This window comes from Lupinus angustifolius, chromosome LG03, assembly GCF_001865875.1.
Source record: "Lupinus angustifolius cultivar Tanjil chromosome LG03, LupAngTanjil_v1.0, whole genome shotgun sequence".
NCBI classification, from domain to species: Eukaryota; Viridiplantae; Streptophyta; class Magnoliopsida; order Fabales; family Fabaceae; genus Lupinus; species Lupinus angustifolius.
Genome location: NC_032011.1, coordinates 6,989,027 through 7,007,785, shown reverse-complemented (window position 1 = coordinate 7,007,785; position 18,759 = coordinate 6,989,027). Strand labels below are relative to the sequence as shown.

At 32.4% G+C, this 18,759-nt stretch overlaps 2 protein-coding genes across 5 annotated transcripts; both read left to right on the top strand.

Moving 5' to 3' along the window:
- LOC109343295 (pentatricopeptide repeat-containing protein At1g80270, mitochondrial-like) lies at positions 1,256 to 7,538 on the top strand. 4 transcript variants are annotated; one of them, XM_019581522.1, is made up of 4 exons: positions 1,256 to 1,396; positions 2,616 to 2,876; positions 2,925 to 3,180; positions 6,142 to 7,538. In XM_019581522.1, the coding sequence occupies exons 1-4, from the start codon at positions 1,362 to 1,364 to the stop codon at positions 7,387 to 7,389; spliced, it is 1,800 nt and encodes a 599-aa protein (XP_019437067.1). In that variant the 5' UTR covers positions 1,256 to 1,361; the 3' UTR covers positions 7,390 to 7,538. The 4 variants fall into 4 exon arrangements, with proteins under 4 accessions (XP_019437067.1, XP_019437066.1, XP_019437069.1 ...); XM_019581521.1 differs by having other exon boundaries at positions 2,616 to 3,180; XM_019581524.1 differs by lacking the exons at positions 1,256 to 1,396; positions 2,616 to 2,876; positions 2,925 to 3,180 and adding exons at positions 3,757 to 4,013; positions 4,062 to 4,317.
- LOC109343294 (sulfoquinovosidase-like) lies at positions 9,867 to 16,032 on the top strand. Its single transcript, XM_019581520.1, has 8 exons — positions 9,867 to 10,924; positions 11,082 to 11,214; positions 11,578 to 11,793; positions 12,178 to 12,333; positions 12,590 to 12,842; positions 13,350 to 13,732; positions 15,473 to 15,589; positions 15,663 to 16,032. Exons 1-8 carry the CDS (start codon positions 9,924 to 9,926, stop codon positions 15,996 to 15,998), a joined length of 2,595 nt encoding a protein of 864 aa, XP_019437065.1. The 5' UTR covers positions 9,867 to 9,923; the 3' UTR covers positions 15,999 to 16,032.

The following is an 18,759-nucleotide window of genomic DNA, read 5'->3' as shown; positions in this document are numbered from 1 at the left end:
AGGAACCGGGCATGGCCAGAAATTGAACTTAACCACATACCTCACATATGCTTGGATATGATATGCAACTTATGGGGCCACCACCATGACGTCCCACGTGCCAGCCTCCTACAAATCCCACTACCATTCTACCACACGACAAGAGTAGAGTATAATACGGATGTCAGACCTGCCACAAACTACAAGTCAACTATACATAGAGTACGGCACTGCCAAAGCCGCTTGACATGGGAAAAGCAACCCCGATATGACAGAATGGTCGGTCATGCTAACAGTACCCTCCAAGACTACGTCATCCAACTCAACCACTATAAATAAGGGTCTCCCTCAACAGGAAGGATGACTTAGAAACTCTATCATTATTCATTGTATTCTCTACTTACTTCTAATATCTCATTTATTACATCCGAGCATTACCTCTACAGTCTTACTGACTTAATTGTCGGAGAACCTTTTCAGGTACCTCCACCGGCAGGTCCAATCAGCTCCATCAAGATTCCTAAAAAGCTCCAACCCAGAACTAGAAGACTCTTACACATACCTCATGTCCGACCACATTGCTCGTCCACAGAAGAGCACTAAGCATGACAATGGATGTGTTAACAAAATGTATTTCATGACAATACCCATATTTCATTATGTACTATTAGTTGGAATGTATTAGAGAGGAAATCAATAAATATAATTATACATGTTTTCTTCATAAGAAATACACCTAATTTAAAATAAATTAAATATACTAATTTCTCTATTTAATTCTCCTAAAATATCTAAAACAAATCATAAATGAGAGAATAATAGTTGAGAAAAAATGTATGCACTAATAGTGTAATTTTTTTATACATTATTAGTGAATCATCCATCACTCATATTAAGTTATTAATGACTCTTGAAAAAATATAAGTGATGAATGATATTTTTTTGTACTACCAAATGTATTTCATCACCTTTTGGATAACTAATATCTTTCGAAGTGTATGGATACCCCTCCTAACATATATCGCTCTAGGAATTGAACATTTGATATTATGATTATCTTGATGATCTAGTGAGATCTTATCCTACTAGACCACACCTTGTTGGTACATGTTGAATGATGTACTTACTACTTATAAATCATTGTAGAAATAGTACAATAGATATTAGGCATAGATTATTTTACAAAAAAAGGAAATAAGTGAGAAGTAAATCAAATTATGCAATTTGTGTAAAAGTGAGGGGTTGATGAGGAAAAAAAACAAATAGATAGGTATGTTCATTTATATGAAGTAAGGGGTTTAGTTAGGGTTTAAGCTCCCACTTCTTCTTCTTCATCGTTCACAACATTTTCCATCACTGCTTCTACTTCACTCTTGATAATCATGTGGGCTCTTCATCGAGCTTCCTTCCCTCTCAGGTAACTCACTCTTTATCTCTCTTAAATTCAAATTAATTTTCATTTTTCTCTATTCATCACTCTTATATGCTCCATTTCTGTTCCACCTTTTCTATTTTATTTTCATTTTCTTATAATATTTATTGAGACATTATTGGGTCTCCGATGACTATGATGCTTGAAAGAGCATTCCCTACCAATCATGGAATATATTTGAGTCAGCTCAGAGCAAGGGACATGCACAAACCCAAAAACCGAGGCTAAGAGAGCGAGGTAGAAAAGAACAACGGGCACCATTTTGTGAAAGAAAGATTTAGAACCTGGAAAAGAGCAGCAAGTGATGGAAATCAATGCAAAACACACGAAAATCTGTCAAACACAATAGAATCCTATATCATTGAAAGTGCACTTAAACTAAACAATAAGGTTTTCTCTCACAAATGGTAGATAAAATTGTCAAAAATAAGTTTTTTGTCTGTTCAATATGATGCCCAGAATGAAATTATATGTCCAATATCCATGTTTGTTGAACATTTATCCTGAATGGAAAATGGGGAAATACTGATACCTTGCGAGCAGAGTGGACAAAAGAGCAGTCGAGAATTTGATTATGAAAAGTGCAAAATTAATTTATTGCAAGTTGAATAAGCTATGAGCCTCCCGTTCTATGAAGTTACAGTTTGAAATGCCTTTCTTAATGGATGAGGAAATGCCACTTATGGTAGTGATACGAAAAGAGAACAAAACCACAAAACACGTATAAACTGAAGTTCCACTAAGAACCTTAGTTTTATGTTTGATATGTCTGTTTGTTTGTGAGTTAGGTTTTGAAAGCGAAAAGCCTTAATTTGTCGAACTGTGATTTTCTTTATTTTCATTCATACTGTAGAGTTCGTTTTTTTAGGGGGTTTTCATTAAAATAAACACTTTTATTCATACAAATCACTTTTGACATTTATATGCTTGTGGGTTTGGGATTTTACTGAAAAAGTTTATTTGAAGGGAAAATAAATCTAAAATTCAGCTATTAGGAGAACCTTTTTTCAGCTTATTGGAAGAACGTTTATATGAGAATCACTACCAGTAAGAGTTTGAGCTGATTATTTAATTGTGTATTGTTTGTAGGAACCAAAGATATAGTGTAAGAGCTTCTTGTGTTAAATTAATGCCGACTAATGTTTATATGAGAATCACTACCAGTAAGAGTTTGAGCTGATTATTTATTGTGTATTGTTTGTAGGAACCAAAGATATAGTGTAAGAGCTTCTTGTGTTAAATTAATGCCGACTAGTTCTGCAGAAGATGAGGTGGGTGTTGCTGAGTCTCCTCAAGTAGCATATTGTGGAAGATTTATGTTTCTGAAGAAATTTTACCATTCAGGACATGCTTCCCCGAAATTTACTGTGAGTAGGCGTGAACTTTCTTCACAAGCTGATATAAGTAGCACAAAAGACGAGGATGATTTGGAGGATGGATTTTCTGAACTGGAGACACCTGCTGCTGCTGATGGAGGTGAAAATGTATTGATTCATGATACAGATTCATCTGATGAAAGCGAGGATGTTGAGGAACCTCAAAATGAGCTAGAGTTATCGGATACTGAGATTGATGATTCAACTGAGAAAAAATCACATCCAGTAAAGGCCGAGTCAGAACTATTTAAGGAGATCATTAGTGCTCCTCCTCTTTCTGTTTCTTTGGTTTTGGATAAGTGGATTGAAGAAGGGAAAGAACTGAGCAGACAAGAGATCTCATTGGCCATGCTTAATCTTCGGAAGCGTAAAATGTATGGGAGAGCTTTGCAGGTAATTAGATCAAATTTGTACTTCCTTTCAATTTATACAATTTAGAATTTAATCTATCATTTTAATAGATTAAGTTTCCATTACTCATTTGTAGATAATCAATATTTGATGTATGTTTCTTATTATACTCTCTGATAGTATCATTTCTCTGAAACTCTAAATCTGCGTAAAAGAATGTTGTTATTAGATGTCATTCCATGCTTGTTTAACCTTCCACTCCTCCTTTGTCTATAAATCGTAGTGACTCTCATGTATCCTGTATATGATGGAAATGGGGAAGACAAAATATCTAACTAATATGGCTTCTGAATAATTATGTTGTGTTGATATAAAAAACTAACCTTGTATTGATGCCTATATTAATAGTCAAGGTTAAGCTATGAAGCACCGACACTTTAAAAACCTTCACGTATTTGTGTCCGATACGTACCCTTCTTTAATTGTGTATTGTTTGTAGGAACCAAAGATATAGTGTAAGAGCTTCTTGTGTTAAATTAATGCCGACTAATGTTTATATGAGAATCACTACCAGTAAGAGTTTGAGCTGATTATTTATTGTGTATTGTTTGTAGGAACCAAAGATATAGTGTAAGAGCTTCTTGTGTTAAATTAATGCCGACTAGTTCTGCAGAAGATGAGGTGGGTGTTGCTGAGTCTCCTCAAGTAGCATATTGTGGAAGATTTATGTTTCTGAAGAAATTTTACCATTCAGGACATGCTTCCCCGAAATTTACTGTGAGTAGGCGTGAACTTTCTTCACAAGCTGATATAAGTAGCACAAAAGACGAGGATGATTTGGAGGATGGATTTTCTGAACTGGAGACACCTGCTGCTGCTGATGGAGGTGAAAATGTATTGATTCATGATACAGATTCATCTGATGAAAGCGAGGATGTTGAGGAACCTCAAAATGAGCTAGAGTTATCGGATACTGAGATTGATGATTCAACTGAGAAAAAATCACATCCAGTAAAGGCCGAGTCAGAACTATTTAAGGAGATCATTAGTGCTCCTCCTCTTTCTGTTTCTTTGGTTTTGGATAAGTGGATTGAAGAAGGGAAAGAACTGAGCAGACAAGAGATCTCATTGGCCATGCTTAATCTTCGGAAGCGTAAAATGTATGGGAGAGCTTTGCAGGTAATTAGATCAAATTTGTACTTCCTTTCAATTTATACAATTTAGAATTTAATCTATCATTTTAATAGATTAAGTTTCCATTACTCATTTGTAGATAATCAATATTTGATGTATGTTTCTTATTATACTCTCTGATAGTATCATTTCTCTGAAACTCTAAATCTGCGTAAAAGAATGTTGTTATTAGATGTCATTCCATGCTTGTTTAACCTTCCACTCCTCCTTTGTCTATAAATCGTAGTGACTCTCATGTATCCTGTATATGATGGAAATGGGGAAGACAAAATATCTAACTAATATGGCTTCTGAATAATTATGTTGTGTTGATATAAAAAACTAACCTTGTATTGATGCCTATATTAATAGTCAAGGTTAAGCTATGAAGCACCGACACTTTAAAAACCTTCACGTATTTGTGTCCGATACGTACCCTTCGAAATTATATTTTTGAAAAATAAATAATTTATAAATCCGATATTTTTTGGATACTCTTAAAATATTTTCCCGATACCTCATAGGCACCCAAAATACCACACAATAACATTTTAAAAGAGAGAAAGACATAACACAATTAGAAGAGATAAATATAATATGCAATCTACCAAGTGGACTTGTATAGCAAGAGATATAAAACAAAACACGCGTATTGCTTTGAGAATAAATAGGCAATGCATATGCATTATGTTGATCATCGACTAAACGGAATTGGTCATCTTAGGACGATATGAATTTCATTTGTATTTAGTGATGTGTACAAAATATGTTCCTTATTTGGAAATTCATGACAATAATTATATGTTTATTATATTATTATGTTTTATAGATTTATGTACATATTTTATATGCGTACTCCAAAAGTATTGTATTTGTATTTTCGAGAAGGTTCAGAAGGCTGATTCAATCAGATCGAAAAGAATCTAGTTGGACAGTGATCACAGAAGCGTTCACATGCCTGAAGAATGGAATAGAGTAGCAACAGCCAGGGATAGAGGCTCTAGTTGAAGGGTTTGTCCTGTCAGAGGGTGGTGGAACAGTGGTAGTGTAGGATAAGGATAAGGATTTATTTTAATTTTGATGGATTAATTTTGTAGCTTAACTTTTTTATTTTGAGCCTGTTTGGCGACTGGTCATCACCTAGTGCCATCACAACATGAACTGCTGCTCATCATTCTTAATGATTTTTAGTTTCTTTGAAGAAGAATCTCTCTTTTGCTCTTCTTTTCCTTGAAGCTAGTGCTGTCCTTATCTCTTCATGATGATATTTAGTTCCATGGATGTGGGTTAAACATTAATTCTGCGTTTTTCACATGCAACCTTTTTGCTGAATTTATCATCTAAACTCCATTTCATTGTATTTATCGCTTGCGATATGAGAATGATGTTTATATCTTGCACGTTTATAAGGTTAGCAAGGAGCAGTTCTTATATTTGAGAATAGAGACATTCTTTGGGCGTTTTTTTATCAGTTATTATATATTTCTTGTCTTATTGATTTTTTTTTTCCTTTCTGGAAATGCATTGTACACATTTTTTTATGCTGATTGTTAGCTATATTTAATTTTTCGACATTCCAGTTTTACAAGAGGATTTTTTGTAGTGTATATTTTTTAGTGTAATATATGTGCACTGCCAGTGTAAAACTGTACATTTTTTAATACACAATAAGTACATCATCCACCATTCATATGTATTACTTATTTTAAGAGTCAATGATGGTGGAATATGAATGGTGAATGATGCGCTAAGAGTGTAAAAAACTCTTACACCGTCGGTACATATATTTTTTTCTCATATTTTTATCTCTATTTTCTGTTGTTTCTGTAGTTGTCAGAGTGGCTCGAGTCAAATAAACAGTACGAGTTTGTTGAGAAAGATTATGCTTCTCAACTTGATTTGATTGCCAAGTTTCGTGGCATACAGAAGGCAGAGAGTTACATTGAGTCTATTCCAGAATCTTTTAGAGGGGAGGTAGTATATCGAACTTTATTGGCTAACTCTATTAGTCAGAACAATTTGAAGAAAGCAGAGGAGATTTTCAATAAAATGAAGGAATTGGAGTTTCCTCTTACACAATTTGTTTGCAACCAGTTGCTTCTTCTGTATAAGAAGAGGAATGAGAAGAAGAAAATAGCTGATGTGTTATTGTTGATGGAAAGTGAGAATATCAAACCTTCTCCTTTTACTTACAAACTCTTAATAGATGCAAAAGGTCAGTCCAATGATATTCCTGGAATGGATCTAATAGTTGAGTCAATGAAGGCTGAAGGCATTGAACCCGACATCGGAACAAAGGCAGTTTTGGTTAGGCATTACATCTCAGCCGGGCTTGAAGAAAAGGCTGAAACTGTATTAAAGGAGATGGAAGGTGAAAACTTGAAAAAGAATCGGTGGGTATGCCAATCTTTGCTTCCTCTCTATGCAATCCTTGGAAAGGCTGATGAAGTGGGAAGAATTTGGAAGATCTGTGAGTCAAACCCGCGGATTGACGAGTGTCTGGCTGCAATTGAAGCTTGGGGGAAGTTGAAAAAAATTGATGAAGCAGAGGCAGTTTTTGAGATGATATCGAAGAAATGGAAGCTTTCTTCCAAGAACTGCTCAGTGCTACTGAAGGTTTATGCAAATCATAAGATGGTAACAAAGGGCAAGGATCTTATTAAGCGAATGGCAGATAGCGGATACCGAATAGGCCCATTGACCTGGGATGCACTTGTGAAACTTCTTATCGAAGCGGGGGACGTGGAGAAGGCAGATTCTATTCTGCAGAAGGCAGTCCAACAGAGCCAGATGAAGCCATTGTTTCCTACTTACATTGCTATTTTGGAACAGTATGCAAAGAATGGTGACATCCATAATTCGGAGAAGATTTTCTATAGATTGAAACAAGCTGGTTATACTTCTCGAGCAAGACAGTACCAAGCTCTAATGCAGGCCTATGTAAATGCAAAGAAACCAGCCTATGGAATGAGGGACAGACTTAAATCTGACAAAGTATTTCCCAACAGAAGTTTGGCTAACCTGTTGGTTCAAGTTGATGGGTTCCGGAAGAATCCAGTTTCGGATTTGCTTGATTGAGGAAATTAATAGATCTTTCTGTAGGGTTGCTTCTACTCATGATTATGCAACTCTTGTTAAGTTAGATATAGTAGGTTGAGCATATTGGATTTTAATGCCAGGTCTTGGGTGTTGTACTTTTGTTTGAAAAAATATTGCCTTTAAGAACATGTATGCACATGTTACTGCATTTAAAAAAATTTCTCAGGTTATATTTGTGCCCATAACACACTTGTTTGAGTACAATTTTGAAGTTGAATCAACATATGCTGAATCGTGTTCATAATAAGATCTGATACAGTTTGAGTGACTTCCCTACTGAAGTAGAAATCCTCAATTGAAGTATCAAACAAGAAATTCCTACTCATCCCGAAAATAAAAATAGTATAATTACTATATGTTAGTGTAAAGATTTATATACACTTAATGGAGGATGCAATGTCATTATATAAAACTCCAACATTATCATTACATATTCTCAAAATATAATAGATTAAAAGGATCACATGCCTTTGAGAACAAGATGCTATGTTGACTGCAGAGGAGGAGTCAAGTTTAACCTGATCCAATTCTTGTTCAACATGTATTTGTCTGGAGTGGAACTCAACACCATCAGGATCTAATAAGATTGGACTATATTATGAGATCTTGATAATAATGTTTAAATTTGAACATTATGCATAGGTTAATTGACTGCTGTATCTATGTTTTGAAAATAATTAGTCTTCAAGTTAATGTGACTTTGTGACATTTACCTTATTTTTAAGTCCAATTTCTGTGGATGTCATAATTGTAATAGCAATACACCAATAATAGCAGGAAATTGTATGTTTAAAATAGCAATTCCATATTAAAAATTGTGATTTTATAACTTTGATACCTACTGGACATCTACCTTATTCTTATACTTATTAACAGTATCTCTTTTTAATTTTTATGGCTGTGTTAACAAAGGAAATAGTTTAATACTTATACATCAGTGAATTAAAAGTTTTTTACATGGACAATATATTTTTTATTACTCATTTATATTATTTTTATTTAATAGTCAATTAATAATAAACATGTTAATAGTAAATGATTTATTGATAGTGTACTGTAAACAACTCATACACTATTGAAATATATATATATAAAAAAATTAATATTTATATATTGTTATTATAAAGTTTTTTACACTATCAATAATTTAATATATTATCCGTCATTCATATAAAGGATGATTAACATATAAATAATATATGATATATTGTTAATATAAAAAACTATTACATTGTCGGTTTATATGTATTAAACTCTTAATGAAAAAGTTTAATAGTTATATATCATTACAGTAAAAAATATTTATATGATCAGTACATTAAACATGTACATTATTTTTCAGAATTAATAATGATTAATACATTATAATATACACTGACTACATAAAAAAATGTGTGCATATATATTAAATTCTGAATAAAACTGTGTGCATATATATTAAATTCTGAATATTCAGAAAACATCTATTTGAGAAACTAATTCCAACTTCATAAAAATAAAATATTTATTTCTTTAAAAAGAAAATATTTCCTTTTTTTATTGAGTAATCCCTTATAATATTTCCTAATATTTATCAATGTTTATATTTACCAAAAGAAAAGTGTTATAGAGTATTTTCTATTTTTAATTTTGAGACATACATCTATGAATTGAACTTTTAATATTGTAATCTATCTAAAAATTTAGTGACGTTTTATACCATTATATCACCATCTTATTGTTAGTTAAAAAATTATATATGAATAGTAGTATCCCATCTTTTATGATTTTGACCATCAAATATGGAAGTTAATAAATCACTTGAGAAGAGTTTGGGATAAGAACTCAAATAGCTGTTCACGCATAAGAAAAATAAATGAATGAAACCAGAATTAAAGTCTATACATAAGCATCGCACATATCTTGAAATATCTTTGTTGTCAGAAAATAAATTCCAACTACATTTTATGGTAAATTGATGAATTTTATTTTTAGATGATAAATTACTGATAGATCAACTTCCAAAGGAAGTGTTTCATTCTCCTATAATAACAAAATTATCTTTTTAAAATACATGAATGAAAGTTGAAAATCGTCTATTCTCAATAAGTTTATTAATAATGTACACGTTATTAAATTATTTAGAGTACTTATATAATTATACGATAATTCAACCGATAATTTATTAATCAAATCACATATTATTTAAGTTATATATATTATAATAATTATTGAAATAAATTCTGAATGTTATGTTTTGAAAATATGATTCTTTTTTCATTTTTAAACTAACTCTAATCAGTATAATATAATTTAGTCAATTTTGACTAATATTTTGAATTTTATTTGGTTTAATTATGTATTTGATATAATTGTGATATCTGATGAGTGTGGTCCACTATGATAGAGATGAATTAGGGAAGAGCACAAAAGTAAGACATCTAAGATCTAACTTCATAACCAGACATTTTTACATAAACACTTTTCTATCCTAATGCACTTTGAAGCAAAGAAACTCTCATTTTCTTCATGTTATGACAATCCTAAAGATAACCAAAAAGCATCATAAACGTTTCAACAACCCTTTCCCTTCTTCTTCTGCTTCAACCACTATCCCTTATATCCAAGGCTCTCTCTTCTTCAATTCCAAAACATTGTCTTCTCATCAAACCTTCTCAATTGGCAATGATTTTCACCTTTCTTGGACCTCCAACAATGGAGGGTACCTCACAATTTCTCATAATTCTAATGCAAATAGAACCATATGGTCTTCCATTCCAGGACATGCTTTTGTATCAGCTGCAATGGTTGACACAGAGGTAGTAGAAAGTAGAGGATCATTTCTTATCAAAGATAGAGATGTTCACTTGGTTTGTGATAACCAAATCATTGATGATATAAGAGTGATTAATCATTTGGAACATGAAGTTTCAGAAACTTCATCTGTTGGACAGAAAATGATTACAGAAGAGAACCATCTTCCTACTGTGTTGATCACAGGAAGGCTTTTCAATATGAAAAAGAATAACACAAGTTTTCAGAAGCATGGCATTCAAACAAATATAGAGTTTGAAGCAAAAGGGTCTTCTGTGTATGCAAGGTATTGGGTTTTGTTCAATCAGAAAACTAACCATCAGGTTGGTTTTCAAGTTAAGGTTGAGAAACCAAATTTCATGTCAAGAAAGAAGGAATCTCCAACAGCTTCAGGAGGAAGAGTATACCTTGGCTTTAAGAGGAGGCTGGGTAACATAAAAAAGAGGCTTGGTTGGTGTTGGTACCTTTCAAGGCCAAGAGGGTTTGTTTTCATTTCCTCGGTAGAGGAAGAAATCGGGAACTTAGATATCCCAGAATCAGAAGAACTCAACAGGGTTTGGTTGACATATGCAAGTGATGAGAATGAGAAGTTTTACGGCTTTGGGGAGCAGTTTTCTTACATGAATTTCAAAGGCAAAAGAGTGCCTATCTTTGTTCAAGAACAAGGTATTGGTAGAGGAGATCAACCTATCACATTAGCTGCTAACTTGGTTAGTTACAGGTAGTGTAAAGTACCAGCTTCAAAATATAATACTCCCAAAACCGCGATATGTGGACTGCGATTTTAAACAATATAAGCTAAAAATGTTATTGTATAATGTAGTAAACTATAAGGTATAAATTTGTTAAGAATGGCAATGTTTCAATGTTATTGGCAGGGCAGGAGGTGACTGGAGTACAACTTATGCTCCTTCTCCATTCTACATGACATCGAAAATGAGGTCTGTTTACCTTGAAGGATACGAGTATACGATCTTCAATCTTACAAGATTTGACAGAGTACAAATACAGGTATTGATACAGACATTATGAGATACAAATTGTTCAAGTTTCTCATGTTAACTAGAGTGGTCTATTTGAACTTTCAAAATTATATGGACTAATTAATGCATTAAGATATTCTGAAATTGTGTAGTCAATTTGAGAAGATGTCGATAAAAATTGAGTCTTTATGAAAATGAAGTAAAATTAAGTGCTGTAATTTGTATTACATGAAGAGCATGGCTAATTTTACAATGGTAAAAAGAATTGATATGTGATGAATATAACAGTGGATAATGGAAAATGTATAAGAAAAATCACATAACTCAGTTCTTGTTGTTTCTACAATTAAAACTTTGTTTGTTCCAATTTTCTGTAAACTGGAGTTTGCAGATACATGGAAATTCAGTTGAAGGGAGGATATTACATGGGAACTCACCTTGTGAACTGATTGAACATTTCACAGAAACCATTGGAAGGCTACCCGAGCTTCCGGAGTGGATAATATCCGGTGCTATAGTTGGAATGCAGGGTGGCACAGATGCTGTGCGACGCATTTGGGATGAACTAAGGACTTATGATGTTCCTGTCTCAGCATTTTGGTTGCAGGTAATCCCTCGCCTCTATACTAAGAAAAGGGAAAAACAAAATGCACTTTTTGAGACCATACCAGAGACTCCAATACTGGAGAGGAGCTAAACTCGTACAGCTTCAACCAAAGTTTTGCATTTTGCAGACCAATTTGCTTCAATGGACATTATTCAACCTTGATCTTATCTCATCATATGCTAGAATAGAATTGACATATTTTGTTTTTGAGTAATGTTATTTGTACATACACAGATTTCTGTCTTCTTGAAGCCACTGAAATCAACTTGGTTCACTCAACTTTTCTGAACAACTGAGCTTGCGAACAAACTGCCACACACACTTCCACTATTATAATTCTTTGTTGCTTTGAAATTTTATTGTTTACCTGTGACAACTGCACAGGATTGGGTAGGGCAGAGAAAAACATTAATTGGCTCACAACTCTGGTGGAATTGGGAAGTGGATGAACAAAGGTATTTGGGGTGGAAGGAACTTATCAAAGATCTTCGCACTCAGAACATTAAAGTTATGACTTACTGCAATCCTTGTCTAGCTCCGGTAATGCTTCTCCTCAAGTATAAATACTATAGTCACTGTCATGTAACTGCATTGTATCTAAAGCAATTCACAATCAAGCTAAGCTTAAGCCGTAAAGCGAAGACTTGTGAATGATTTTATATCTTAGCAGTTCTCTTGCATTGCCCTCATAATTTTATTTTTGATCATAGTGGCACTGGTAACACATGCTTGGCTAGATTAGACAAATTGAGATAAAGTCACTAATCTAAATCCTTTGTTCTTTCGGGTCCTATAGGCTGATGAGAAGCCAAACACAAAGAGAAACCTCTTTGAGGAGGCAAAGCAGTTGGACATTTTGGTGAAAGATAGTAAAGGCAATCCATACATGGTTCCAAATACAGCTTTTGATGTAGGAATGTTAGATCTAACACACCCGAAAACAGCAAATTGGTTCAAGCAGATACTACTCGAAATGGTAGAAGATGGAGTTAGAGGATGGATGGCTGATTTTGGTGAAGGTCTTCCTGTTGATGCTGTTCTATATTCAGGTTTTCATTCTTATATCTTGGTTCTCCCAATAACTTAAATGACTTCAGTGCAACCTTTCTGATCCTTGTCATGAGGTCTTTCTAATTAGAAAAGTACAGAAAGAAAAGTTGGTTACATGTATAAATAAGTTCATGTTATTGACTATAAAGCATACCTTATCTTCTATCCATTATATCCTTTTTCTTTTTGTTTTTTTTAAATCCTTTTGTCTTCCATCAAGGTTGCTGAAACTCATACAAATTCATTACCATGATATTTTCCTTAATTTGATGAGAGATTTAGATACATGCAAAGAGGGTACGCCTCGGCGCAATGATACAGTTGTTTACTTCATGACCTGAAGGTCCTAGGTTCAAATCCTGTAAACAGCTTATTTGATTGTGAGAATAAGATTGCGTATATCTAACCTCTCGAAACCCCACAGGGTGGGAGCCTCGTGCACTAGGCTATCCTATTTTATATAGATACCTGCCTTGGACTAAGACTTGTACTTCATACATTTTCAGGTGAAGATCCTATTTCAGCTCATAACAGATATCCAGAACTATGGGCCAGAATCAACAGAGAGTTAGTGGAAGAATGGAAAAGGAACTGCTTCCAAGAAGAGTCCTTGGTTTTCTTCATGAGGGCTGGTTTTAGAGATAGCCCAAAATGGGGGATGCTATTTTGGGAAGGAGACCAAATGGTAAGTTGGCAAAGAAATGATGGAATAAAGAGTTCTGTGGTTGGCCTACTTAGCAGTGGAATTTCTGGCTATGCCTTTAATCACAGTGACATTGGAGGCTATTGTACAGTAAACATACCCATTCTTAAATATACAAGAAGTCAAGAATTGCTCTTAAGATGGATGGAGCTAAATTGTTTCACCACAGTATTCCGCACTCACGAAGTAAGCAAAATACCTTCAGTTTAACATACAATTTTATAGAAACAACAACAAAGCCTTAATCCCACTAGGTGAGGTCAATCGACTATATAGATTAAACGACGTCATTATGTTCATTGACAAAACATTGATCTCTAAGTCTTTCTTAATAATTTTGCCTATGGTTTTTCTTGGCCTTCATCTTCCCATATGCATTAGACTAACCTCAATTTGATCTACTCTCTTTACGGGGCTTTTAGCGTTCCCCTCCACACATGTCCAAACTACCTAAGACATGATTCTACCATCTTTTTCATAATAGAAGCTACTCCAACTTTCTCTCTAATGCATTCATTTCTAATCATATCTTGTCTAGTGTGTCCACTCGTCCAACGCAACATTCTCGTCTATGGTTCATGAAGTTTATTTTCTTGTTGACACTTTATTGCCTATCATTTTCATTTTGTCTCAAATAATACTGCATGTCTTATAGTTGTGCGGCAAAACTTCTCCTTAAGTTTGAGTAATACATTTTTATCACATATGACACTTGAAGCACTTCGCATCTCCGCCATTTTATTCAACCTACATGAATCCTATGACTTATATCTCTGTTAATTTCCCTATCATCTTGTACGATTGATCCAAGATACCTAATTCTAATGACTTGTGATATGATATGATCCTTAGTCTTTACCTCTATTTACACTCCATATACTTTGCCTTCAACTTTTAGGACAATCATGTGTTTCTAAATCTTGTTTTCACATTTCTAGCTTCTTGTTTAATTCTACTCTCGAGTCTCCCACCAAGATAATATCATCAGCAAAAGCCATGCATTGTGGCACTATTTCTTAGATATGCTCAGTAAGCACATCCAATGCATGGCTATAGGAAAATCTTCTAAGATCTCATCTTGTATTCTTACGTTGGTCTTGACCCGGTCATATATATCTTTAATTGCTCGAATGCTAGGCAATATGAACACTTTTCTTTTCTAGCTTTCCACAAAATCTCTCTAGGCACCTTATTATACACAATATCCAAATCAATGAACATCATGTACAAGTTTCTTTTGTTTCTTTGTATCTCTCCATCAATCACCATAGCAAGTATATAGCCTTCATGATATTCTGTGATATTTGTCTATTGTCTCAACCTTTATTCAATTATCCTCTCTTATAGCTTTATAGCATGACTTATGAGCTTAATCCCCTATAGTTTGTATAATTATATATGTCGCCTTTGTTCTTATAAATAGGGATTAAAATACTTCTCCTCCACTGGTCTCATATCTTCTTAGACCTCATAGTCTCATTAAACAACTTTGTGAGTCATCTAATGCCTTATCCTCCTAAAACCTTCCAAATCTTAATAGGTAATCATCTAGTCCAATCTCTTTATCATTCTTTCTCTATCATGCTTCTATTTTCTTTCTCTATCATGGATTCATTCATCATAACAAGAATATTGCGTATAATGAATGTTTAATTTCACACCATGACATCATACATACTATATATTACTTTGGAAAGGGAGTTTATTAATCCAGTAGAATCACAGCAATCTAACTCATGTGAATCCACCACATACAATCTGAATAAAATTAATCCTTATACTGAGATGCTAGTTTAAAAAATAACACAATCTGAATATAGGGACCATATTAATGGACAAAAGACAAGTAACTTTATATTCATAAATTCCATTATCTAAAGTTTGACATCAATGAATTACTAATCTAATCCCATCTTCTGCAAGCAGGGAAACAAACCATCATGCAACAACCAGTTTTACTCAAACAAAGAAACTCTATCACACTTTGCTCGAACCGCAAAAATATACACAGCATGGAAATTTTACAGAATTCAACTAGTAAAGGTGATCTGAAAAAACATATCTTGACACATTAATTTAACTATATATTAACCTTATCATTTTCTTTGGTATTCAGGAAGCTGCACTGAAAGGATTACCTGTATGCAGGCACCTATTTCTCCATTACCCAAAGGATGAAAATGTGCATCACTTGAGTTATGAGCAGTTTTTGGTTGGTTCTGAGTTCCTTGTAGTGCCTGTTCTTGACAAAGGAAAGAAGAAAGTTAAAGCCTATTTTCCATTGGGAGAGAGTAGTAGTTGGCTACATATCTGGACAAGGAAAGTATTTTCCAAACAAGGAATAGAAGAATGGGTAGATGCTCCAATAGGATATCCTGCTGTTTTTGTTAAGGTTGGTTCCCCTGTTGGAGAAACCTTTATTAATAACCTAGTAGCTTTTGGAATTCTTTAATATATAGCATTCATCAAAGAAGGATGAATCTTTAGATTGCAACTTATATATATATATATAAAACTCATGACTAAAGGTATCCTTTTTTTGCCAATAATAACCGAAAAGAGAAGTTGAGTTTTGACTATAATATTATATTAAGGTTTCATCTCAAAAAAATTAGTAATGAGAGGATTAGCTAACAACTATTTAAATCATGTTTAGTAGAATGAGGCAGACGATGTGAGACTTACTTCTGATCACTAGTGTAAAGAAAAAGATGAAAAAGATATGAATCATAGACTAAACATCTACAAAACAAGCAAATATTATATACATTACCAATCAAAGGGTAGATGTAACACATGCGATTTTCTATTTAGTTTTGTAGATTTATCTTAATAAAAATATGACTTGCAGATGAGTAATTCATCTTTGAATGATTATCCAATAATAACGATTTTGTTTTATTTTAAAAAAAAAGTTACTTCATTGCTTATATGGTAGTGAAGTAAATCTTATCTTCTAAGAGTTAGGTTGGTTTCAAAAATATATTTTTAAGATAGAAATCACATTTTATTATATTATTAAAATATTCACATACTTTTGTATTGCTAGTGAATTTGCATTAAATTTGGGAGTATTCATATTTTTATGGTAAGTTACCCAATAATACCTCTAGTATTATTTTATATGATAACATTATCTTTTTTTATTTTTGATTAAATGAATTATAGTTACATAATATTTATTATAAAATATTTAAGAAATATTCTTTTAGAAAAATGACTTTTATATATAATTATGTGATAAGACTAGATTAATGATTATATAAATTTATAATTCAAAGGGGGTGATTATATAGATTATGGTTTAGTTTTGAGGTTGAATGTGATACCTCGTTTTTGGTTAATGATATATTGAATATTTTCGCATCTTGAACATGTTAATAAAAAGGAATTTTAAATTTGCTCTAGTTTTCTAACATGTTACCTTTAATTTTCTATAAATTTTCATCATATTTTTATAATGAAGTCCTAATTTCAAAGTTACAAAAACGGAGTGGTACAATAGTGATATCAGAGTTGGTCTTTCCTATTCGACTTGGGTATGGCCTCATATACCCTTTCTCTGTGTGACTCTGATGTGATTTTTTTTTGCTTTGTTAATGATAATTTTATTTGTAGAAGATTAAATAACATCTTCAATTTATAAGCATGTTCTTGTCAGTATCATTGGATATCTAATGGACTAGCATAACACAATTTTTTTGTGACTCTTTGTTTATGTTATTTTAACTGAAACAAATGTGATATGTAGTTTTACTTTGTTATTAGAATTTTTGGCTAATTCCACCTTTTTTATTATATAGTACGTAGCCATTTAATTTTCTTTTGTGAAGGTTCTCTATCATGTGCTCTACCATATTTTCCTTGAAATAAATTTGTATATATTGATTACTACTTCAATGTATGTTTTCTTGTAATACATAAAAGTTTAGTAATTGAATTTAAATGATAAACTTATGTACATCTTGTTCTGTAGTGCAATCATAATATAATTATTTTAAATTAATTGATATTGTACTCCAATTTTATCTTAGATGCATGAATTCTTGAATAAATAAATTTAGTTTTATTCTAATAACATGATAAGTAATTTAATGAGTGATATTAACATGTATATGGATAGAGTTTATTGTATGTTACTTATAATGCTTTAATGGTTTTGAAATATTGGGTTAGCAAGGCAAAAAGGAAATTGCCAAAAAGGAAAAAGAAATGTACTTTGTGTGTGTCTTGAGGAGACAATATCTTGTGTCTTTGTTTTTATGAGTTTCCAAAATTAAACTTTTATTGTTTCCATAAGTTTAATATATTTATAATAAAAGTAAATTTCTGGTTAAAAGTATGAATTGTATTGAGTTAAGGTACTTAAATGCCACCTAGAATATAAAAGTGGAATATTTATATATGTTCATACTTTAAACTGATTTTCTAAACTCTTAATATGAACCATTATAAGAAATGTGCATACTAAATATATAATGATAGGAAAAAAATAGTATGTTTGTGCAATTATATGTATATATGTCCATGTTATTAATAATGAACCTTTGCTACTGCACCACTTTAGTTTTAGAGAGATAATGTTTGTGAGTATTTTTAAATCGCTAAACTAATCTTACTTTCACCCTCTCCATAAATAGTGGTACTTGAATTAGCTAAACTATAGATGTTCTATCTAATCCAATTTTGCTTTCTTAAAAAAAATACTCTTCTTGGTTAAATTGTGATATTTGACTTGGTGTTACTTTCATTTGATGTTGAGAATTCCAAACCTTTTGCAAATAATTGTGTTTTAGATAAGGATAGTTTTGTAAAACTCAATGATTTCATTATAACCTTTTATTTCTAAACCAGACATAGATATTTTGAGTTCTAAATATCTATTCTAAATGTATTTAGGTAATTCTTATCTAATCCATGTCATTTCAATGATATTTATGAATTTTCAATTGTCATTCATAATGAATTTTATCTTTATTGTAGAAATTGTTTCCTTTTGTGGCCCAACTAGAATTAAATATTTACCAAAACTTCCATCCATCATGTCCTATTTGAAATTTCATGAACATGATTTTGATTGTATGACTTGATTTAATAATTTTGTTTTACCCTACAAATTTTACAAGTCCTTATATACTTAGAGGCCCACTTAATGGAGAACTTTCTTCCCTCTTATTGTAAAGTCACAATGACACATTTAAAATTATTGAAAC